Source organism: Haliotis asinina, chromosome 14 (assembly GCF_037392515.1).
Source record: "Haliotis asinina isolate JCU_RB_2024 chromosome 14, JCU_Hal_asi_v2, whole genome shotgun sequence".
NCBI classification, from domain to species: domain Eukaryota; kingdom Metazoa; phylum Mollusca; class Gastropoda; order Lepetellida; family Haliotidae; genus Haliotis; species Haliotis asinina.
Genome location: NC_090293.1, coordinates 30,821,987 through 30,843,371, shown reverse-complemented (window position 1 = coordinate 30,843,371; position 21,385 = coordinate 30,821,987). Strand labels below are relative to the sequence as shown.

The following is a 21,385-nucleotide window of genomic DNA, read 5'->3' as shown; positions in this document are numbered from 1 at the left end:
AGTGGATTGAGTTGTTCATATGCCACTATTTATGACTACCTTCATAAAGCTGAAGCCTAACCGAGCCCATCTTTGATCAAGATACATATCAAAGCATGTTTGTCAACTTGCTATAGAGGTTTTTGTGAACCAGGCTGGTTCGGTGTTGACAATCTAAAACTCTCATTCTACATTTTGAGCACAAAGGAACTCTTCTACAAAATTCATCAATTCTGTGTGACGCCAAGACGATCAAAGGAAGAAACACACATAAGTCGCTTATTATTCATATTAAGTTTATTACCAGACATATATGGCATGTGGCATGTACACAAACAGCTATTCAACAAGATACAGTGGTCCATCCGACAGATAAAGGCATTAATTCCTTAAGCATTAACCTCCAAAAAACACTGGCCCTTTTTAAACATGTTTTTAGGCTTCCTTGGTGCAATGGTGGTACTTTGCCTATAAACCTTAGAGAGATTTTAATCATGAGAATTTAGAAATTTTTCACACGAAAGAATCCAAACAACGGCACAGAGGTCAAAAATGTGTCAAAACAAAATATTGCACTCAGGAGATAAAAACATCCTATCTGTTTCTTATAGAAAAGTGTGAAGTTAAGTGGTCTGAACTGAATTTGTCATTTGTAGTACATATTAAAATTGTGTTAAAAACCCATTTCCATGTAAACTGCAATGCTTATCTATCTGATGCTGGTTGAAGAAGGTGTCTCTTGCCAAACTAAACAGGACTTCAAAGAAGTTAGAACTCATGGGAAAGAGCCATGAGCTTGTCCTTACTATTAACCAATACTTTGTCTTGAAATGAGAACATGAAATGTTACATGCCCTATGACTAGATGTATATGAAGCATTCCTTCACCAAAAAAAAAATTAAATATTTTGGGAATGGGGAAAAAATTGTCAAAAAGTTATATTAGGAACAGATTACATGAAAAAAAAAAATCAGGGATTTAACAGCAAGATTTCTATGCACAGTGCTAATTAACTATTTGAAAGTAGAAACACCTTAAGTACAATTTGACAATTTAAACTGCATGATGACTTCATACCCATGAAATTACAATAGACATTCATAATGATAAAAAAATGTATACACATTTGACATGAAATAAATAACACAATACTTCAGACACAGATCTTGTCCAACAAGGGAGACAACTCTAGCCAAGCTAAACACTGGCAGATTCTAAGAGAACTAATCAATGGTGATGTGTGCAACAAACTCCATGGGAAATAGGGATTGCCCATATACTGATTCAGGGTTAACAATCGTGCTTATTAAATATTTTGAGTATTTTACATAATTTGGGTGTTAGTATGTGTACATGAGTTTGTTGTACATCGACACTAATCTGTTGGGCATGGTAGCTGAGGATTCATGTTCATGACTTATGAACCCTACCCTCCACCTTGGTTACACGTATAGTATCATACAAAGGTAAAAATGCTAAAACTTTGCAAAAAATGTTTGATTTTGTGCATGGAAATTTTTTATTTGTCTCATCAATTTGTCTGGCATATACAGTTGTAAGCAGGTTAAAAATTTGCAATTCATAATTTTTGTTCAGAATTAAAATTTACATACAATTATTTTTGTTTTTTATATCCACAGGAAGAAAGTAGACAACTGTTGCAAATTGTCAACTTTTCAGAAACATAATTTCATGAGCTGAATGATGAGTGCTATTGTATATGATCTAGCTTTCTTCTTGTGAATTTTTACACATGAGGTCTAAATAAAGTCTATAATATAAAATATCAGGTAGTACAAAAACAAACCTTCCTCTAGGCTTTGGGGGGTAAGAAATTGAAAAGCAGTTAACATGCAGTTCTGTCAGCCGGAAGGCTATCCAAAGAATGGACACAGGAAGGTCTTGTTTCCATGGTGAATTTGGACCAGCCAATCAACATGCACATCACAGCATTGGAGTACCCATCACACATACACACACAACTGATGGTGGGGTACACGTCTTCTGATGACACAATACACATCTTCTGATGACAACACACGTGAAGTACACACTGATCCACTCCAGCTGATGCAGCAAGTATTCTAGTGGCAAACTGGCACAAGCTTGTTTTTTTTAATCAACTTAAACATTCCTCTTCATAAAGTTTCTTAAAAACAAATTTTCATGTTTCTTCATCTTAAAACCAATATAGTCACAAGTGAGTGTTCTCTTCCTCCTCTTCAACAGTTAGGCAGGTAACAGCTTCCTGGCCTACTGGTCATCCTCTTCTTCCTCACTCTCCTCTTCAGCTTGTTCTAGCCACGTGAGCCACTGGTTCACCTACCAGAGCACAGAACATGATTACACACAAAGGTCATATTACAAGTATGACAGGTTACTCATTCTAGGTGACTAGATGACATCAGTGAGTGAGTTTAGTTTAGTTTTAAAAACTCTGCCCTTGCATGAAAAATGAAACACTCAATGTTCAGATGTCTTCAAAATATATAATTTTTTTCTTGAGGGGCTCATTTCCCTTTTTAGAGACAAAGTAGTAACAACAAAGCAGTCTCTGCAAAATTGTAAAAAGTACATGTGAAAGGTACTGGGCACTTGCCTGGAAGAGTGCTTTCCCCTTGCCTGGATATTTGTCATTGACTTCTTCTTTCCAGCGGAGGAAGGACTCCTCGTCCAAGATCTCCATGTCATAGTAGTACACGAAGAAACGAAGCAGCATGCCTGTATAGCAGAGATAATGGGATAAAAATGAGTTTCAAGTCCAAAAGAAGTAGTGCCTGCTAAACAGTACTAAGGAAATGATTCTTTGTAGTACTTTGTTTGCACTCAACAATATTCCAGCTATTTGATGGAACCTAAAAATAATAATCAGGTCTTGGAAAGACAAAACCAATACATGACATCAGCTATGTGTCATGAGATCTTCGTGAACAAAATGACAGTCTTGAACACCAAATCTATTAAGTTGCTTTTTCAACCTGCAAACAAGTGGTATGAAAGCCGAATCTTGGTCCTGCCTCAGGGATAGGGTATCACGCTGTACGCACCAGAAACTGCATCAAACACATATTACAATATTTGCAATAATTATTTAGATAATTTTATAATTGCTTACCTTTGGGAAATTGGTGGTTGTGGCAGAAGACCTGTGTGGCATAGAGGGCGCTGACCTGCAGCTCCAGCCTCTCATGAAGGAACATCTGCAGCACAGCCTGAAACAAACGCATGGACATTATAACATCTGCAGGGACTGCAGGGACAACATGAAACACCACAAAACTAACAGCTCCCTGAAACAAACACCTATCACTGAGACTCTAAACACATACTATCACCAACAAGACACGGCCATCAGTATCCCCCACCACACCAGTGATCTGGTCCTATTTTGACAACTATTTATTCTTCATGCAAATGGCAATACATAAGCAGTTAAACGACTACTGACAGGATGACTGTTGTCAGTACAAAGATCAGTGCGATGACTGTAAACTGTAACACAGATACTGTTTTTTAACTTCACCACATTCGGAGCTCAGAACTATTTCCCCTCCCACTTTGTGGAAGAGGATAACAACCCAAAACAATGGTGCCATTCTTATGACATGACTCAGCTAGATAACAATCTTGTAATATTGTCAGGTTCTACAGAATACTTGTACATTCTACTCTGCTCTAAAGTTCATGTGACAATGAAAAAGATCTAGTAGTAGCAGGTAGCAGTTATAATGAAAAACAGTCTGAAATGTGAACAAGAACACTTCCATGCATCTGCCTGCTAGGACAAACACATTTATTAATAAGATAAAGTCATCACATGATATTTAAATTATCTTGAGGCACTGGTGTTATGGAGTCACTCCAAATCATACAACTGATCTGCGCTCTACTACCTTGAGTTTCAACAGCAGGTCTTTCTCCTTCTCTATGAGAGTTTTGTCCGGGACAGCTGTGGGATCGATTGCTTTACCAAGAGTTGTCTCTCCAGTAACAAAACGTAGAATACTGAAAGAACCAACCAACAGAACAGTTAAACAGGAACATTTGAATCACAGCAATTTTCTCCATTCTTTAAAACCCTGAAGTGTGCTTCTCACAATATATTAGGTTATCTCTTGTTTTCCCAGATTAATCACATTTGGGTTTTATGTTTTGTTAGCAAGACCTCTTCTAGGTTTTAAATTTCATTAGTAAGACCTCTTCCCAGGTTTTACTTTTTGTAATTGTCTTTTCCAAACTATATATGAACATCAACATTCAAGTGAAATATATATGAGTGTTTGAAATCAATGGAAAAATATCGTTCAAGATTAAGTTCAAAGTGCAAATACTTTCCCAAGCTAGATTTGAACTGCTACTTTCAGATTTGTAGGTAGATGCTCCACCTCATGGTCACCAGAACGACAGAAGTGGTCTTGAATTATTTATTTATAATTGCTGTCATTAATTTGATTTTACTTGTGTTTCAGTTATTGCTATGTAGCTACATTAAATGATCATCTACATTGTGATTATCCATCACTGACAGTAAAAATCTCAGAGAAAAAATTACCCCTCTGAATTGGTAGACAATGTAAAACAATGGGATCAGGAAATCCCTGTCCAGTTTTACATTGTCTACCAAACCCTCCGAGGCGTGTTTTCTCCTATACATCAAAGCCACTTAGTGGAAACCAGAGTCAAGATCAAGAACACTGAGGTATGATGACACACAAAAACCAGAGGCAGTCTCAGTACGGGACCCATTAAGTTCAGTTGCTGTAAGCATGTTTCTATGGATCAACCTCAGTGTCTGGGGAAATCAATTCTGAAACAACCACACCATCAAAAGACAACATGCTGTCAAGTCAACAACCTATGGACTAAGATACTTCATGCAACCATCATGTCCATTTTAGCAATGTTCTGTTAATACCATGGTTGGGGACAATGGAAACATTGTACCCATGTGGGAAAACGAACCATGGTCAATAGCATCACAAGCGTATGCTTAAACCACAAGGCTACACTGCAATAACTTGTACATCTTGCAGTTTCTTGGGACAGATCATAACCATGGCCATCCCCTGCTATTCCACCCACCTAGTGGTCAGCACATCAATGAATCCGGGGTTGTTCTGCATGTCATTGTCCACCTTGTCCTTGATCCACTTGAAGATAGCCGTGGCAGTGGGCTCGGCCTGGATCTGCTTCCAAAGCTCAGACTGGATCTTCAGCAGTGGAAACAGGAAGCTAAGATTGCGGTCCTCTAGGATCTCCAACATCCTTTCCTTCTTCTGGTCTATCTCTGACACAACAAATCACACAGTTTCAATATCAGTTCATGTGTCAAACCCAGGCATAAGTCTGATAAAAAGATCAATTTAGATCAATATATCCATTTCTCAATGCTGCTATATTGTTGGTGTTTATATATCTTAATATCATACTGTTTGAGGGTTTAAAAAATAATAAATAAAATCTGGCTCAGGAAAAATACAGGTTCACATCATGAGTGTCTCGCAACTCAAACTTAGGATTACTTCTTTTAATGAAGACCAGCAGGGACTGAAGACTAATATTTTCACTTCCTAATGGCAACCAGTACATATTCATGTCACACCAGACAATATACATTATGATATTGTGAGTTGAAAGTCATCTGAACAGAGTAGAATGAGTAAAACTGCCTTTCACCAGCAGCTGAGATTGCTAGGCTTCATTTGTATCCCAGAATCCTAACCTACCTGGGAGCATTCCCTGCAAGTTGATCTTGCTCTCACTGAAGACTCCCACAAGCCAGTCTTCAGAACGCAGCTTCACGACTTGTTGTAGACAAAGCAGAAACAGTGGATGATGAACGCCATTCTCCAATGGCTCAGCGAGTTCCTCCAAACTGGCGATGTTCTCCACCAGGGACGATGCTGCAAACCTGGCAACGGACGACTTCACCAGTGGTACTTCCTCTTCCAAGTTGGACATCTTGTCCATTACACGCCTCAAGCTCTGCAACAGACACACACATTTAACTGTCATGTTTGTTTTTAACCTTAGCATTTGAACTGTCTGTTCTTTAAGGTTGCATTAAGCCATGTTCTAGCCATAGCACTGCGGGACAGTAAATAATAAAGCCTGGCATATGATCTAGCAAACATTGTCAGTAATCCAGACCAGTCTCCAGTGACCTGTAATGCTTTCTGAAGATCAATTATAATCTGACAATCTGTGAGTTGAATAGTAGGATGAACAACAAGCCAAAGACAGTCAATACAGGCCCAACATCTACTCAAGACTGCCATACCTTTCATTAAAACACAAATTCATCAACAGTAACTAGAAAGGTTACTATGTATCATGTTGCTGCAAAATACACAGATGACTCACATCCATGAACTGTTCTGTTGTGATAAATCCATCCTTCTTCAATTCAGATATCAGGTCCATAACACGGTCCCTCTCCGTTTCTGAAGGTACAGGAAAATTAACTTAACTCAAGACAAATATCACTGAATCATTTCTCATGTCAAGTGTAAGGTTAAATACCAAAGCTTCATTGAATAATCTATTCAAATGTTATGATCACCTCACAAACTGAGATAAGAATTGCTATCATAACAGGATTGACATTCTCTAACTTCAAAAACTTTCTCTGAAGAGAAATTACTAGTAAAATTTACATTACATATCTCCTCCGCCATTGACTCCTTCCAGAGGGAAATTCACAATAAAAATACTCACCACTCTTGTCCACAGATTCAACCAGCAGTTGAGATAAGAGATCTCTAATCAGCCTTAAAAAACAACAAAACATAATAATTTTCACTTATTTCAAAATAATACCACCTGGAAAAAGTTGTTTTCTTGATACATACAAATTGACCATTGATTCTGTTATATCAAATTGAACAACAGAACACACCTTTTCATGCATAATAATTTAACTTAGGAATTCACATACAAAATTGAAAAGAAAAAATCACATTCTTTTGAGTGGCATATTTGTCAAACACAATGTTCTGACAGTCCATGTAGATATTGTTACTTAAATCCCAACATTGACTAAAAATCCTGGAACTCAGACATCAAATATACTGTACACTATTTTCTGCTGACTTACTTCTTCGGAATAGACATGTCCTTGATTTGTGTAGCAACATCTGCCTTGTTGTTGTTTCCGAGATAATCAGAAAGAAGGCTTGTCTGAAAAAGAGTTTACTCTTTCACAAACCAAAGCTAAGTATCATTGACTCCCAAAAAGAACCAAACTCTAATTTTATGATAAAATTGATATTTTATACTTATCCTGACTCATGCTTATCTCCCCTTCCTTCCAAACAGTCAGTGGAAACTTGAATCTCTTCAAATTCCCTAGAAGCGAACCTACAATCACTCACCTTAGCCTCTCCCTTTCCTGCCAAAACCAACCACGTGACCATCCACCCACATGGTAAACCTCAGTCTCTCTGCTATAAAGGTAGTGGGCTAAGGTGAGTGATTGTACATTTGCTTCTTGGGAATTTGAAAGGATTCAAGTTCCATTGACTGTTCAGAAGGAAGGGGCGATAAGTATATAAGCATGAGTCAGGATAAGGAAAAATTACATATTATATAATTTACATCCAAGCTCCAATCACTACTGATCTCCAACAGGGACCAACAAAGAATAAGTTTTGGCATGAACAATAATGCGAGTCAACAGTCCATGTACAGTCACAATAAACAGTAGAGCCTGGGGTATTGAAATAAATCACCGATTGATAATATGTATCTGTTTATAGATAATTATTGCTGAATTAACATGAACATGGAAAACACCTAAAATATAACAGCATTTTTCACACAGCTCTTGAGCTGTTATTTGAGGGGGAATGTTTCTATTTCCTGAAGTACTTGATGACATCGTACATTGCGTGAAGCATTCTGCGGGACAATGTTGTCCTTCATTCATACTCATTAGGTTATGTAACACATCGTACAAGCCCCCCTCAAAGCTTGTGAACAGTTAATTACTTTGTGGACAATTGACATAAAACAGTTACTTTCTGTTGCTGAGGTGCATCCTAATCCTGATTCCACACCAACTAAATTTTACAAGTAGTGCAACTGTATAAAAATACTTGTAACCAAATGAGCTCCAAGCTGAAGTTTAGCATCAGTCATTCTATACAAAGCCGAGCGAAATGAAAACCTACCACTGTCTTCTGAAGTTCTTCTTTAGAGATGCACTCCTTCTTCTTGGATTTACCCTTATCTTCACTGTTCTGCTTGATGGTTATCAGAGGCTGAAAGAGAAATCACTTGAACAATTAAGGTACAAGTTTACAATTGTCGGACAAAGAAATCTGGCTGTAACTATCATTCTCAATGCCCACAAATACTAACTATTTTAACACAGGCACAAAACACACAAAATGGAGGCACTGGACAACAGTTCTGGATTTATCCTCACAGTACTGAGTGCTAGACAGGGTATCAAGTACAACTGCTTATACCGTCTGCTCTTCCTGCAAACATTATCAAAAAGTCTGAATCAAGATGTGGCTAAGACACCCAGAAGTGAGTGAGTGAGTTTAGTTATACATAACACTCAGAAATATTCCAGTTATATAGCGGTGATCTGTAAATAATTGAGCCTTGGCCAGACAATCCAGTGATCAACATCATGAGCATCATGAAAGCCTGACCACCACTCCAGCTAGTCTTCTCTTATGACAAGCATGGGTTACTGAAGACCTATTTTAACTCAGATCTTTATGGGTCAAGACATCAAAAGTAAAAGGGCCAACACAAAGAAACCTGGACTGCACTTACCTGTTTACTAAGCAAAGGGTTGAGTGCTGTCGATCCTGACTTATTGTTCCCAGAGTTGAGGCTGGAGAAGCCCCCAATGGATGATGGGCCTTGAGCTGACTTGGGAAGCATGCCTGGAGTGTTAGGCTTGAGGACTGTGAAGTTCTTGACTGGGCGAAGACTGACTTCCTCCCGTGACATCTTGTTACTTCCCGAGATTGGGGATGTGGATGGGGGACTGTGGTTGATCGACATGCGCTGGAATCTTGGTGGCAAGTCTCGGTTGCCAGTAGCTGCAACACAGATAATGTCAATGGTGCTGAAATTGAAACTAAAAAAAAAAAAAAAAAAATCAAAATAATATCATTAAATATTGGACAATGTAAAGTGGAAGGTCCATGACTCCATAACACTAAGAGAACGCAAACGAGTGAGTTGGGATACCCACTGCTCTTAACCCTGCTATACCCCCATCCTTTAACAAATTTTGTTTGATGTTAAATTTGATGATTACCACCCCTATAATATTTTTGTATCAAGTGGGGGTAATATGATAATTATGACATGAAGTTATAATGGTTGTTATCTTCATGTGACCAAGAAAACCAATTAGGCTGAAAGTTGTTGTCCAAGCTACCTTGCTGATTCTGCCCCTGTTGCTGTTGTTGTTTGTTGTAGTATTGACTCTGTTGATTGTTGCCTGGATTCCCCTGCTGTTGCTGTTGTTGTTGCTGGTTCTGCTGATTGTGACGCTGGTTACGCGGACTGTTACCTCCACTATCTGGCCGGCGATTCATGAAGTTGTTGTTAAATCCTGAAAAACAGCAACAAAGTAAATACACTCATTTTTTTTTAAGCCCAAGTAAAATATTTTGGGTTTCCATTGCTTTAAGCCACACTCTGCATTATTCAGGCACTACTGCAGAATATGAAGTGTGCAGCCAACCAATGTTTAATAGTATGATGGAGTCTCCTGGTCTGAAACAAGAGAATTTGATAAAAGACTAATGATGTTTTGTGGACAAATGCTGAGGCAGCTACAATTATGGCAGAATATCATGTTAACCGCAAGTAAAATTTAGATGCATCATCAACACTGCTTTACAGTGCTGGTCCCTATTTTAGATTCAGTTTTCCTTTTCAAATTTTCTGTTAGTTTAGACCCATTATCAGGTCACTGACCTTGATTCTGTTGGTTGTTCCTGCTCCGTCCCATGCTGTTCTGATAACTGGAAGCAAAGTTGTCCACTTGAATTACACCAGGGCCAGTCCCGATAGAGTTGACTGCAGGAAAAACAACCAGTGAAACCTTTGGACTGCCTGATGAGTTAGGATTAATGATACGAAACATTGCTTCAGTACCCACAAGCTCAAAAGGCATCTAAAATGCTGTCAACCAAGGTTATTTAATGAGGTCTGCATTGGTTCAGAAAGGATCTTAAAAATTGCTTTCAGCTAAGATGTCATCACAGAGCAGACAAACACACGTTCGTAAATTGCCTCCTAAAAGCACTTGCAGCTGCTAACCAATCTAATCCTTATCTGAACCCTCACAAGGTTCCAACTTACAATTTCCCATGGTTCCTGGCGGTGGCATACTGAAGAGATCCCCCATGCCTCCTTGCTTCCAGCTGCTTGCTCCTGCTCCCATTGTCCCGTTCATGGCACGACCCCCCATCAATGCCTGGCCACGGTTCTGAGCTGATGGCGGAGGAATAAATACACCAAGTTCCTGTTGAAGAAAACCACTAGCATTGTGAAAAAAGGTCAGACTAAAATTTGCCATTGTGTTCTTATGTGTGCTATCTAAGGCAATCCTTGATAATATTCACAAGCTATGGCAATGGCTAGCCAAGTCTGGACCAAATCTTCACAAAGAAACAAGATTTATTTTCGTTGCAGTAAAACTGCTTCACATAAGAACATCATGATTGTTGCTCTACCATATTCCAAATAGCAACCTTAGGTTCTAAAGAAATAACTGTTAAGAAACTTGTTACTCATAATTTCCTGTTGATACACTATTTAGTTACTGTTAGGGGATTACTTACATCAACTGCCTCCTGTCGAATCTGAGTGATTGTTTTAGGTCCGTTGTCCAAAGCCACACGCCGAGGTACCCATCTCTGAAAGATCAAGTTTCATTTAGTTAACAATGTTCCAGGACAAATCCTTCAATGCTGCTTTTGGAAATTATTCAAGCTATATTGTATCTGTCTGTAAACAAGTCTACAAATACTAACATAAAATACTATCATCAGATCTATGCCAGTTCTTAAGGGTATAGAAGTTGATATAATTGATATTGAACCCTAAAGCAACAGCCTGTATTTAAGATAATGGTGTCAAGAACATTCGACAAAAAACCAAAAAAAACCCAAAAAAAACAAGCAAATGATCTCCTACTATACACCTAAAACGAAATATCAATCAGTTCCTACCTTCTTCTCGCGTAGTTCTATCACATCTTGAAGCATGAAACGAATCCTAGACGGCAACTCGAGATTCTGGCTGAAGAGCCTGACTCGTTCAAAGTACTGATCCATCCATGCCTGGAACAATACAACACAAATCAAATTTCAAGAATGGAAACTTAGGATATCATGAGGCAGAAATGCATAGCATAGTGTTTTGGGCAATATTCAAGGATGTCGTCTTGCTGAAATATTAGTTAACGGTAACCATGTCTACAGAAACCCTAAAGCGTATATACTGCAGGTCAAATACCTTAGTTACACGCAGATTTTTGTTTGTGGAGAGGTCTGTGTCAGTGACCTGAATATTTTGTAAGTCCCTCCAATCCCTAAGTAGTAGCCATTGTCTGATTGGTAAAATCTATTTAACCATCTCGTTATTGATTGGATGGTCATGGGTGGCTCAAAGGTTACCTGACGCAACCTCTTACTAGGTTTTGTTAGATTCAGTGGTGGAGTGTAACGAAAAGTACTGAGGCTAAGTATACTTAGACTGATATAATTGACTTTTACTTCTTTATTTAACTCTTTCACATTCTTTGATTCACGGAAAAAAACAAACAAGGTCTCTTAAGACGTACCTTCGCCTTGGGTGAGTCCAGACGAGGGCCGACGGTCCGCATTATCTGACAGAGACACTCGAGATCCTCGGCCATGTCCCGTATAGGTGTGTTTCTTTTCTTCTCCAGAAGTTGTTTGATGCACTTGTGTAGAATCCCCTCATGCAACATCTGAAGCTTGCCCAGCTCGCCTGAAACGCAAAGTCAGAAATGAAATTTTTTTGAAAAAGGTAAACATTTCAGGAGTCCCAATGTCACACAGACATAAAGACAAATCTCTAGGATATGCCTTTAATTTTAATGTGGGAAACAATGGCATTCCTGGCACTTTAGACCTTAACTCATATTTACATGGAGATAATATGTCTTTTAAGGTACATAATAAAATTCTTGTAATAAAGAAAAGGAAAAATTCTTGTCATTTGGCCACTCATGAACACTGCGTATTCTATATCACGATCTTCATTACCCACCAATGAATTTGATGTTTCCAAGCATTTTCTTCTTTGCCAGATGGTACTGTTCATGTTCTTCGGTTGAAAGTGGCCCATCCTTCTTGTCGAACACTAAAAGACAATGAGGATATTGAGAAAAAAAAATACATGTACAAAGTTTAGTTTTTATGTCATCTCTTATGATTTGGGGGTTCAAAAGAAACATAATGGGTTGGTTCCATAGTCACAGGTGAACTATTATGTTAACATAATCGCATAGAACACTAAACAGTAAAATACTTGCATTTGGTTCTTAAAAATGTCAGCAATATTTGGGCAATAGTACTACTGGAAGCACCAGAACCCAAAACTATAAATTAAGAAATCTTCATATAAAACATTGAACAAAGTAGTCTGGATGGCGTAATAAAGACCCAGCATTGATGGATTGGTGACAAAAGAGTTACATTAGAACTTGAAATCTCTTACATTCTCATGAAACATGAAATAACTAAAAAATTTCACCTTCAGTTGCACGGGACCTGTTCTCGAACTCATCTTGGCACTTGTTCAAAAGCAGCCGGCGGAAGGTCTATAATAAAAATGAATAATGATAAAAAACAGCAACATGCATATAATGTTCCACAACTTGTACAAAACCAAGCCAATACAGTGGAAGATGCAAAAACCAACATCTGTCTAATCTAGCAAGTTGTCAACACCTGCATAAAATCCAAGTCCCTTCCTTGCCTTGTACATTTATCATGAGCTCTGCAATCCGGCACATTGCCTAAAGCAGATTATTTCCTCAGTCCCAATGAGTGCCAGATTAGACAGCTACCACTGTATACTGAAAAGACTAACAAGATGGAAAAAGGAAAAAGGAAAATTTTCAAATACTATGATGAAACCTATCATTCCTCTTTAAAATCTTCTTGCAGAAAATACCTTCTATCATGAAGCAAGTTAAACAGTTGGGAGAAATACACAATTTCTTAAAACCATTATAACACACACATCTGGTGGATGATTTTAACTTACTGTGATGTTGGACTGGGGAGGTTCGAAGTTGGGTGCGTCTTCACATAGTCTGTGGCAGAGCTGGGCATAGAGGGAGCTGTACTTCGGTTCATCTAATGCTTTTTCAAAAATCTGAAATGAAATGTTGAGTCAGATAGTTCACCAGATTTTGTATAACTTAAACTTTCCTTCACTAACATAGCCTGGAGAAAAACAATTTCAGACAACAGTAAAGTGGACTGGGGCATGCTCAATGTGTTATTAAGTTGGAATCCTGTGATTAAAGATATCTTTAAAATCTTGGATAAGACACAGTTTGAATAATAACTGTTAAAACCACTGGTGATATCCAACTAATCTGAGGGTTAATGTACACAGGTGGATTACGACAAATAACAAATTTTAGGATGAAACATGTACACCTAGATTTATTAAGTTCTAAAATCTAGTGAGCTTATCTTCCCCAAAGGATTTCTTGACTGTATTGATTAACTTCAAACACCGCTTACAAGCATCTAAGCTCTTCACAAACCTTTTCACCAAATAATATCAACAGATTGCAAGAAGTTCATCCAGTACTAACACGAATATCTGTGGTCAGTTTACCGTAAGTCTTCATAGTGAGAAGCTCTAGGGAGAAGTTACCACTAAATAGGAGTCTTAATCTATTCTCAGGATGGGCACTCCAAAAGGCTTGGCAAAAGGCCAGCATACCTGTTCCCATGACAACCAGATTAGCTGAATTCTATACACACAAACCTTAGTTTGATCAGTACCCAGAACAAATCAAGACAACTAGGAACATAAGCATTCTTTCTATTACTAATGATTTCCCCCATCTCCAATAATTTTGTACAAAAGATTATAACAATTCAAAAGATTCAAAACAGATACTTTTGTCACTAGTCTGAAGCCCTGTAAAAATTCTGCACTGTGTCCAGCACAGAAAATAATATCCATGTGGCACTTACATACCACAAGCCAAATTGGGGCACAGACTGAAGAAATGCAAAAATGTTGATATTTATTTTACATGTTTGAGGGGAAGGCAAGTCACATCGGCAATTTCACGCAATGTAAACAGACAAATAACGCTATCAATAATACTTTCTACACCACAATGGAGAAGCAAGCATCAGAGACTTCAGAAAATCAGATAAAGTAGAACATGTACTGTACATGCACCCAACATTAATAGTGACTGAGTTTGGTTTAACGCCCATGTCAGCAATTGTCCAGGAACATTACAGCAAGGACACCAGAAATGGGCTTTACAAATACTAGTCATGAGGTGATTCAACCACTCATCTTCGCTATGATGTGCGAACACTTTAACCATTAGTTATTCCAGCCAACTAGATGACTTGTCCAAGACACCAAGTTCTATTTCACTTGAGTCATGCCATATATCCATGCAACATTTTCACTGAACATTACATCCTGAATGAAATGAGTGAAAACTGTCGGCCATCACTGAATTATACACCAGCATAGAGATAAATATGAATTTCAGAATGTAGTTAAAGTAACTTACCAGTAAAATTATTCCCTTAAGGATGACTTGTGTGTCAATGCCCACATTCAGAAGCTCAAGACTCAACTTATCAAACTTCTCAGGTGCAAGTTTGTTGAGAATTCTGGAGACGAGAAATACAGATTTAAATTATCAAAAATGATGCAACAAAAATTGCTTTGATCATAATGAAATCTTCAAACTGAGGATGCGATTCTACCATTATTGGACTGATGTCATTGCAGAAGAATCCACATCTGCTGTGTTTACAAATCATCTCAAATAGGCAGTGAAATTGGATGCTTTCCTCAATGTTGATGCAATGCTACTGGGCACATAGTTTCGATAATGTAAACTTGTAATTTACTGTTGTTTCATGTTTGCCAGTTAGCTGTTCAGTGCTGATGAAATACCTCGCCTGCCTTACCTTGTTTTTCCTGTCGTTATTAAAGAATCAGTTGATGTCTTGATAGTTCCAAACTGAAGTTGACATGCAAAAACATGTCCATGACTTCCTGTCATGACTGCTAAATTTTGATGCCTCAGGCAAACACTGCCTATACAGCATGTTAAACACATACTTGAGGCCCTCCAAAAATACAAGTCAGTCAAGATTCACTTACCCTCTGACTCTACGAAATACAACATCATTTTTGTCCTCTTGGGCTGGGACCTCTCTTTTCACACTGCTTGGAGGAATCCATCTTTTCTTAGCAACAGGTGTGTGCGCACCTGGGCCTGAGAGAGTGGGTGGTCTCTCGTCCCTGCAAACAACCACAGGACCTTACAATATGGACAAGCACAACTGAAAAGAGATCTCAATGCCATTTTGTTTCAATGGGATGATATGTGCCAACTTTCTTGAGCATTTACCTTTCCACATTGAGAGACATTTCACAGATTTAATATTCCTTTCATGTTGGTGCAAACAGCTGAATGATATCACCTAAGATCCACAGTACAGGATTGATTGAACAAACAACTGCACCTTACAGCCTCATTTGACTCAACAATGACAATTACGTTTCTTTGCCTCAGCTATTTCAGCTAAGCACAGCAATGATACAAGACAATTTCTTTAAAACAACAAATCTCTTCAACAGAAGTACTAAATCAATTTTCTGAAAGCAAAAGCAGAAGAAAGCAGCATGCAAAGAGTTTTCATTTCTTCTAGGTCATCGTCTTTTCTTCATTATCTTTATAATAGCATAGTTTTACGCCGTTTTTAGCAATATTCCAGCAACATCACGGCATGGTACTATTGGTTAATGAGTAAATTTATCTAAAATATCAAGTACATGTTTAAGAATAATACAAGTATACTTCCACATACACAACTCTCATTTAATCTCTATGCTCTCCTAGGTAAAAATCGACTTCTTGAACTTTCAACAATTTCTGAAAACAAAATTTTATGGTTTTAGAACATGGTCAAATCAAACAAATTTCCACAATTTCACTTGATAACTTTACAATAAACATTGCACTGAAGAAATTTCAGAACAGATGAATGCAAATTTGTCCACAGTCTGCCAGTGCAAGTCAGTTTGTCTGATATAGTTAACCTTAAGACAAGCAGATATACAGGTTTAGAATGGGTGTCTATGTCTTTATCCGGGCTAATACAAATTTCAGTTCAACTTGCATATCTTGAAATCAAACATCTTCATGTCTGTTTCTTGAGGGTCTATTGGCGTTTCATGTTATGCGAGAAGTTCTGAGAATAAATTCCAGATTCAATCAGTCTTGACAACTGTCACAACTGAAAGTAATTTGATTAGTTTTACGGGGATGACCAGACATGACATACATTAAGGATGGCACAATACATTTATGTATCAATTCAATTCAAAGATGATACTACTATCGATGCATTCAAAACATATCAAGAATTGGTTTTGAATGCATTGGTTTAAATGTTTTTGTATCCTTCACATTTTGTAATGGTATCATTTTTTTATGCTGTGAGAGTTACAAATTATTATTTTTCATGCACAAAGACGGGAAATAAGAAATTTTTAATCTCCGATAACCAAAACTGTTGGTCTTTTTAGTGGGTAATTATAAAATATGAAATATTACCGTTCAAAACGTAACTATTTTTAGGCAAAAATAAATGTCACAACTGTGACATGGGCATTGTGATACGTGTCGATTAATGAAGCTTATGTATTGTGTCATCCCTAATATATATAGTTTAGGAAGTACAGAGCAGAAAGATGCAGACTAAGTAAAACAACCATGGATAGCAATTGCCTCATAACTCAAGAGTACCATAGAGTCTGTTGAGTTTGAAAATTTCTCAGCTTACATTGAACAGCCGAAGTAATACAGTAACTGGAGCCATAACCCAAATGATCTTGCAACAGAACAAGAGATGCAGCAAAATCTAGAGCCTCATTGATACTCTTCGTGACTATGGTGCTGGCCATCCAAGGCTGCTTAATGCTGATGTTTCTGGGATTAGGACCCGAATTCAGCATGTCCTGCTAGCCAAGGGACACAACCCTACAGTTTTACTCAACTGAGCAAATCATGACTTCCATAATCATCTAATGTCATATCACTACGGGACAAGCAGCAGACTGCCAACAATTTTGTTCTGGCCAATTTTACTACAAAACCAATTCATGGATAAAGTAAATCAGGTAATCAACCCAGGAATAGTTTCTCAAATAATATTAAGAAAAAAGTTATACCAAGTTGAAATCCAGAAAGCCATCAAAATCACTGTAGCATGTTAACCAGATGCAAAGTTACATGAATACTGCTTAAATAACATGAAACAAGTTACAAATGGATTCATTTTATGTCACATCTCAGCTCTTGCGCTAGAGTCGCAGTAAAATTGACTTTTCAAAAACGTTGTACACACCATCGTGACCAAAATCTTCACATTTTAAAGCAAAATAGTTCATGCAGATCATATCTAAGGCTTAACTTTCAAGAATGGTTACGGAAGCATGGACACAATGATTGATGAGCCACCAAGCCTGGTCTGCCTGTCTCTCTCAAGAGTTCAAAATACCTGCCTATCCAATTGCCCAGGATAAGTTATTTTCACCATGGACTGCCAGGCTCTTAAATTCACCTGCCCATTGGTTGGGTTAAAATTTAGACATATATATACATGAACCTATCCATCATAATTCAGGATAAGAAGTAACTAATTCACCCTTCAAAATAAACGGATTCCAACTGGATGATAAACTACTCTATACATCACTTGTCCAACTTTATTTTCGGGCAGGCAAGTTTTGGTAAGAGCTGGGAAGTTTTCCATCTAACCATTCCTGTGGTCTGGGTGAAATGCTTGGGAGCTTCATACCCTAGCAATATCGCGAAATGAACTTCACACACTGTATCCACATGGGGAATAGAACCCTGGTCTATAGTGTGATAAGCGAGTGCATAAACCCCTAGGCTTCCTCCACTACCCACATTTCAGGTGAACCAGCACTGAGGCACCCTACCAGCACTGAAGGTTCTTAGTCTCACCACATAAGTAAAGCATTCGGTTGAGGATGCAATTTCCGTGTACTTCCACAAATTATTCAAACTACAATATTATTCAAACTACAATGCAAAATAAAATTATGCTATCAGGAATGTAGGATATGCTCTGTTTGTATATGGCCTCCAGACACAAAAGGTTGACTGTCTTTGGGTTTGTCTATCATTGACAAGCCTAGGTTACTGCGGACCAATCCTAACATGATCTTCACAGACATTCAAGGTTGAAATGTTGATTATTAGTTATATAGGGGGTTTTCATTTGCTAATTTCCTTGTGATCATTTAACAAGCAATGTGGTAAAGAAGTGAGCTTGAACCACTTCAGAGCATTAGCAACTGAATGCTCAAAAGCCATTACATTCTGCACTCAAAATCTGATGAACTAGTTTACAAAGGATTAACCTGATGCAACATCTTGTGGGAGTGTGTGACTATGATTTTACACTGCTCTTGGCAATATTCAGCAAGATGTGGAGACACCAGAAATGGGCTTTAGACATTGCATCCACATGGGGAATCGAACCTTGGTCTTCAGTGTCTTGGTGACACTTTAACCATAAGGCCATCCCACTGCCCCAACATCTTATGGATCTTTATGCTCAGTGGTATCGTAATGGAGTAAATAATACTATTTCAATGACACTGACATCTCTGTTAAGTGAATACTTACCGTCCTCCTAAGTGTGGAGAAGCACCACCCTTCCCTGTCTTTGCGTCCAGTATGCTGCTAGATTTCAAACCAGCACACCAAGAGCACGTACAAAGTAAAAATGATGAAAAAAGGTTTTCTTCTTTTAGTTCTGCCAAAAAAAGAAACATTATTAGCAGTGACACATAAACCAATTAAAGACTCACAGTTAACAGATGAACTCGAGAAGAGCTGAAATACATACTCACCAGATACGTAAACAAGATATTTCACCTGGCAATAATTGGGGTTAAGAAATTCTGACTAGGTTCAGGCTGAAAATGTCTGAAGGCAATATTTTGAAGTGTTCTAATGCATGTACTTTAACCTTTTTGTGTGTAAATACAATGTTTGAAGGTAAGCACTTGAGCTTAAAGGTTTATGTCAAAATCTAAATGATATGACTAATATAAGTGAAACATTTTTGGGGCTCTTAGACCCAGATACTTCAGCAGGAAACCCTAAGGTACTGAAAATTACCTTAATTTGTAATAACTGAGTATAATTTGCTACATCCGTAATGGCACGAGTTCCACCCGTAACCCCTGCTTGAAATGTAATCTATTTATTGTGATTATTTCTAATGGTTAGGGTTTAGGTTTAGGGTTTAGATTTAACATTGTGTTAGGTTTAGGGTTATGATTAGGGTTAGGTTTGGGGGCAGGCTTTTTGTAAAACCATCTACTATTAGACATAGAATGAGTTTAATAAACGGGGGTTGCGGGCGGAAATCTTTCCTCAGTAATATGGTGGAAGGAACTGTAAATATACTGCTACTCGTTCTTTAATCAAAATAGCCCACATATCATAGCAAGATACACCAGTCTCAGTTGAGAATCTTGACCAGGTAAATTTCAAGAATCAAATATCTCATATCACAAACCAAGTTAACAAATCGACACGAATTGAAAATTATTCAACATGAAAGTATCCCCGAAAAGTATCTCATTATTTCTTTCCGTATAACCCGTGACTCCATTTTCAAGGGTTGATGTGTGGTTCTAAATAGGCCCAAGGCGTAGCCTCTGGTAGACTGACCATTGATTATTTTTAACATTCAACTGAGGTTTTATCACAAATCTTCAAAAGAAATCTAGATGGTCTTACATTTATTCCATTCATTTCAAATCCTCCTTTTTTCACATACAAAGAAGAAAATAATATATGCTGTGAAAATTAGAAACGAGTAGATCTGGTACTCCGTTTCTGTCGAGTTGACCTGCATTCGAACCCATCACTGCTAACAACGCAAAACACTTTCTCACAACATTTATCACTAGGCAAGGGGCAGACTCCTACGTTATCTTAGAACACTTTAATACATAATTTAAATGAACAACAGGAAGAATTCGGTTCCCAAAGTGAAACGAAAAGACGAAAAAAACGACAAAGACATGGCCAGTTGTGACATGATTTCATCCAAAATCGACATGAGTTTTGGGTAGCCCGCATGGCCCAAAGGTTACACAAAATTTAGGTTTTGACTTAATTTGTAATTCTTTAGAGACTCCATTTCAAACCCAAAGTCCCTAAAATATGTTAAAGAATATATTTCCATACTTACACACTATGTTGCTGTGGTTTGTGTCATCGACATGAAGCGAAAAATTTTCTCGCTGTAGAGTAAATCCCACAATGCTAAGTGCGCAAGTGCATCATGGGAATGCCCTCAAAAGTCAGTCAGATTTAATAAATACTCGCAGTATATAGGTGATCGTTTTACCATACAGATATAACTGTCGATTTGATTTTTCATAGGAAAGATTACTTACACGTTGTATGAGAATTATAGGCCATTTGAGCATGAAGGAAACCCTACTTCCAACCCTTCGGTAATTGTCGGTCGTTTCCGCCACGTACTTGCCACACCCCCGTTAGTAATGACTAATCAGGCCACAACCTACGTTAAATTGTTCCTATACGTAATATCACAAACAGTGACATACGCCTTTGGTGAAACAGTTTCGCCAATAACGTATATCAAGGTGAAGTACGCGAGAATTGCTTATTTCGTAACAAATAATGGAAAACACCATTGTTAAGCACGCACACGTAATGATGTATGGGTTCATCGTCCCCATCTATATTAAAACAGAAAGCTTATATCGCATCTATTCCGAGGTTCGAGACTTCACCGTCAATGATGATGCATTAAAGATTGTTTAATACTGTTAATAACACATTCAGTCTAGTCCTGTCGTACCTTCAAGTACCAGAAAAAAAGAATATACCACTACAAAAATTATAGTTTGAACAATATGATATATATCGATCAATAGAAGCATAGATCTATAATCAGATGTGACTTGCTGTTATGTTCGCCAGATGCATTTTAGGAATTTGCATGTAGATAATACTGTTTTGAGTCATTTTTTCATATACATTTTCAATTTTCTTTCGAATAACTGGGGGCATCGAAATCAAAATGCGCG

The 21,385-nt window shown here is 37.8% G+C and overlaps 1 protein-coding gene across 2 annotated transcripts; it reads right to left on the bottom strand.

Annotated features, from left to right (window-relative positions):
• Positions 1-261: 261 nt before the first annotated feature.
• Positions 262-20,633, bottom strand: LOC137261468 (eukaryotic translation initiation factor 4 gamma 2-like). Of its 2 annotated transcripts, XM_067799219.1 has the most exons (25): positions 20,518-20,631; positions 18,936-19,065; positions 16,084-16,148; positions 15,374-15,514; positions 14,772-14,874; positions 13,259-13,369; positions 12,743-12,809; positions 12,257-12,349; positions 11,805-11,974; positions 11,191-11,301; positions 10,801-10,875; positions 10,319-10,481; positions 9,932-10,033; positions 9,387-9,563; positions 8,771-9,042; positions 8,152-8,241; positions 7,077-7,159; positions 6,698-6,750; positions 6,344-6,423; positions 5,707-5,965; positions 5,063-5,267; positions 3,874-3,985; positions 3,096-3,192; positions 2,580-2,701; positions 262-2,302 (listed from the first exon to the last, which is right to left on the bottom strand). In XM_067799219.1, the coding sequence occupies exons 3-25, from the start codon at positions 16,092-16,094 to the stop codon at positions 2,234-2,236; spliced, it is 2,766 nt and encodes a 921-aa protein (XP_067655320.1). In that variant the 5' UTR covers positions 16,095-16,148; positions 18,936-19,065; positions 20,518-20,631; the 3' UTR covers positions 262-2,233. The 2 variants fall into 2 exon arrangements, with proteins under 2 accessions (XP_067655320.1, XP_067655321.1); XM_067799220.1 differs by lacking the exon at positions 16,084-16,148 and having other exon boundaries at positions 20,518-20,633.
• Positions 20,634-21,385: the final 752 nt, after the last annotated feature.

What these genes read in the sequence shown, in the direction of transcription:
- LOC137261468 (XM_067799219.1), bottom strand. An exon ending in TGGACTCACCCAAGGCGAAG is followed by an intron (nt 11,302 to 11,804) that starts GTACGTCTTAAG and finishes GTATTGTTCCAG; the next exon opens with GCATGGATGGATCAGTACTT. An exon ending in TGAATCTGTGGACAAGAGTG is followed by an intron (nt 6,424 to 6,697) that starts GTGAGTATTTTT and finishes CTGTACCTTCAG; the next exon opens with AAACGGAGAGGGACCGTGTT.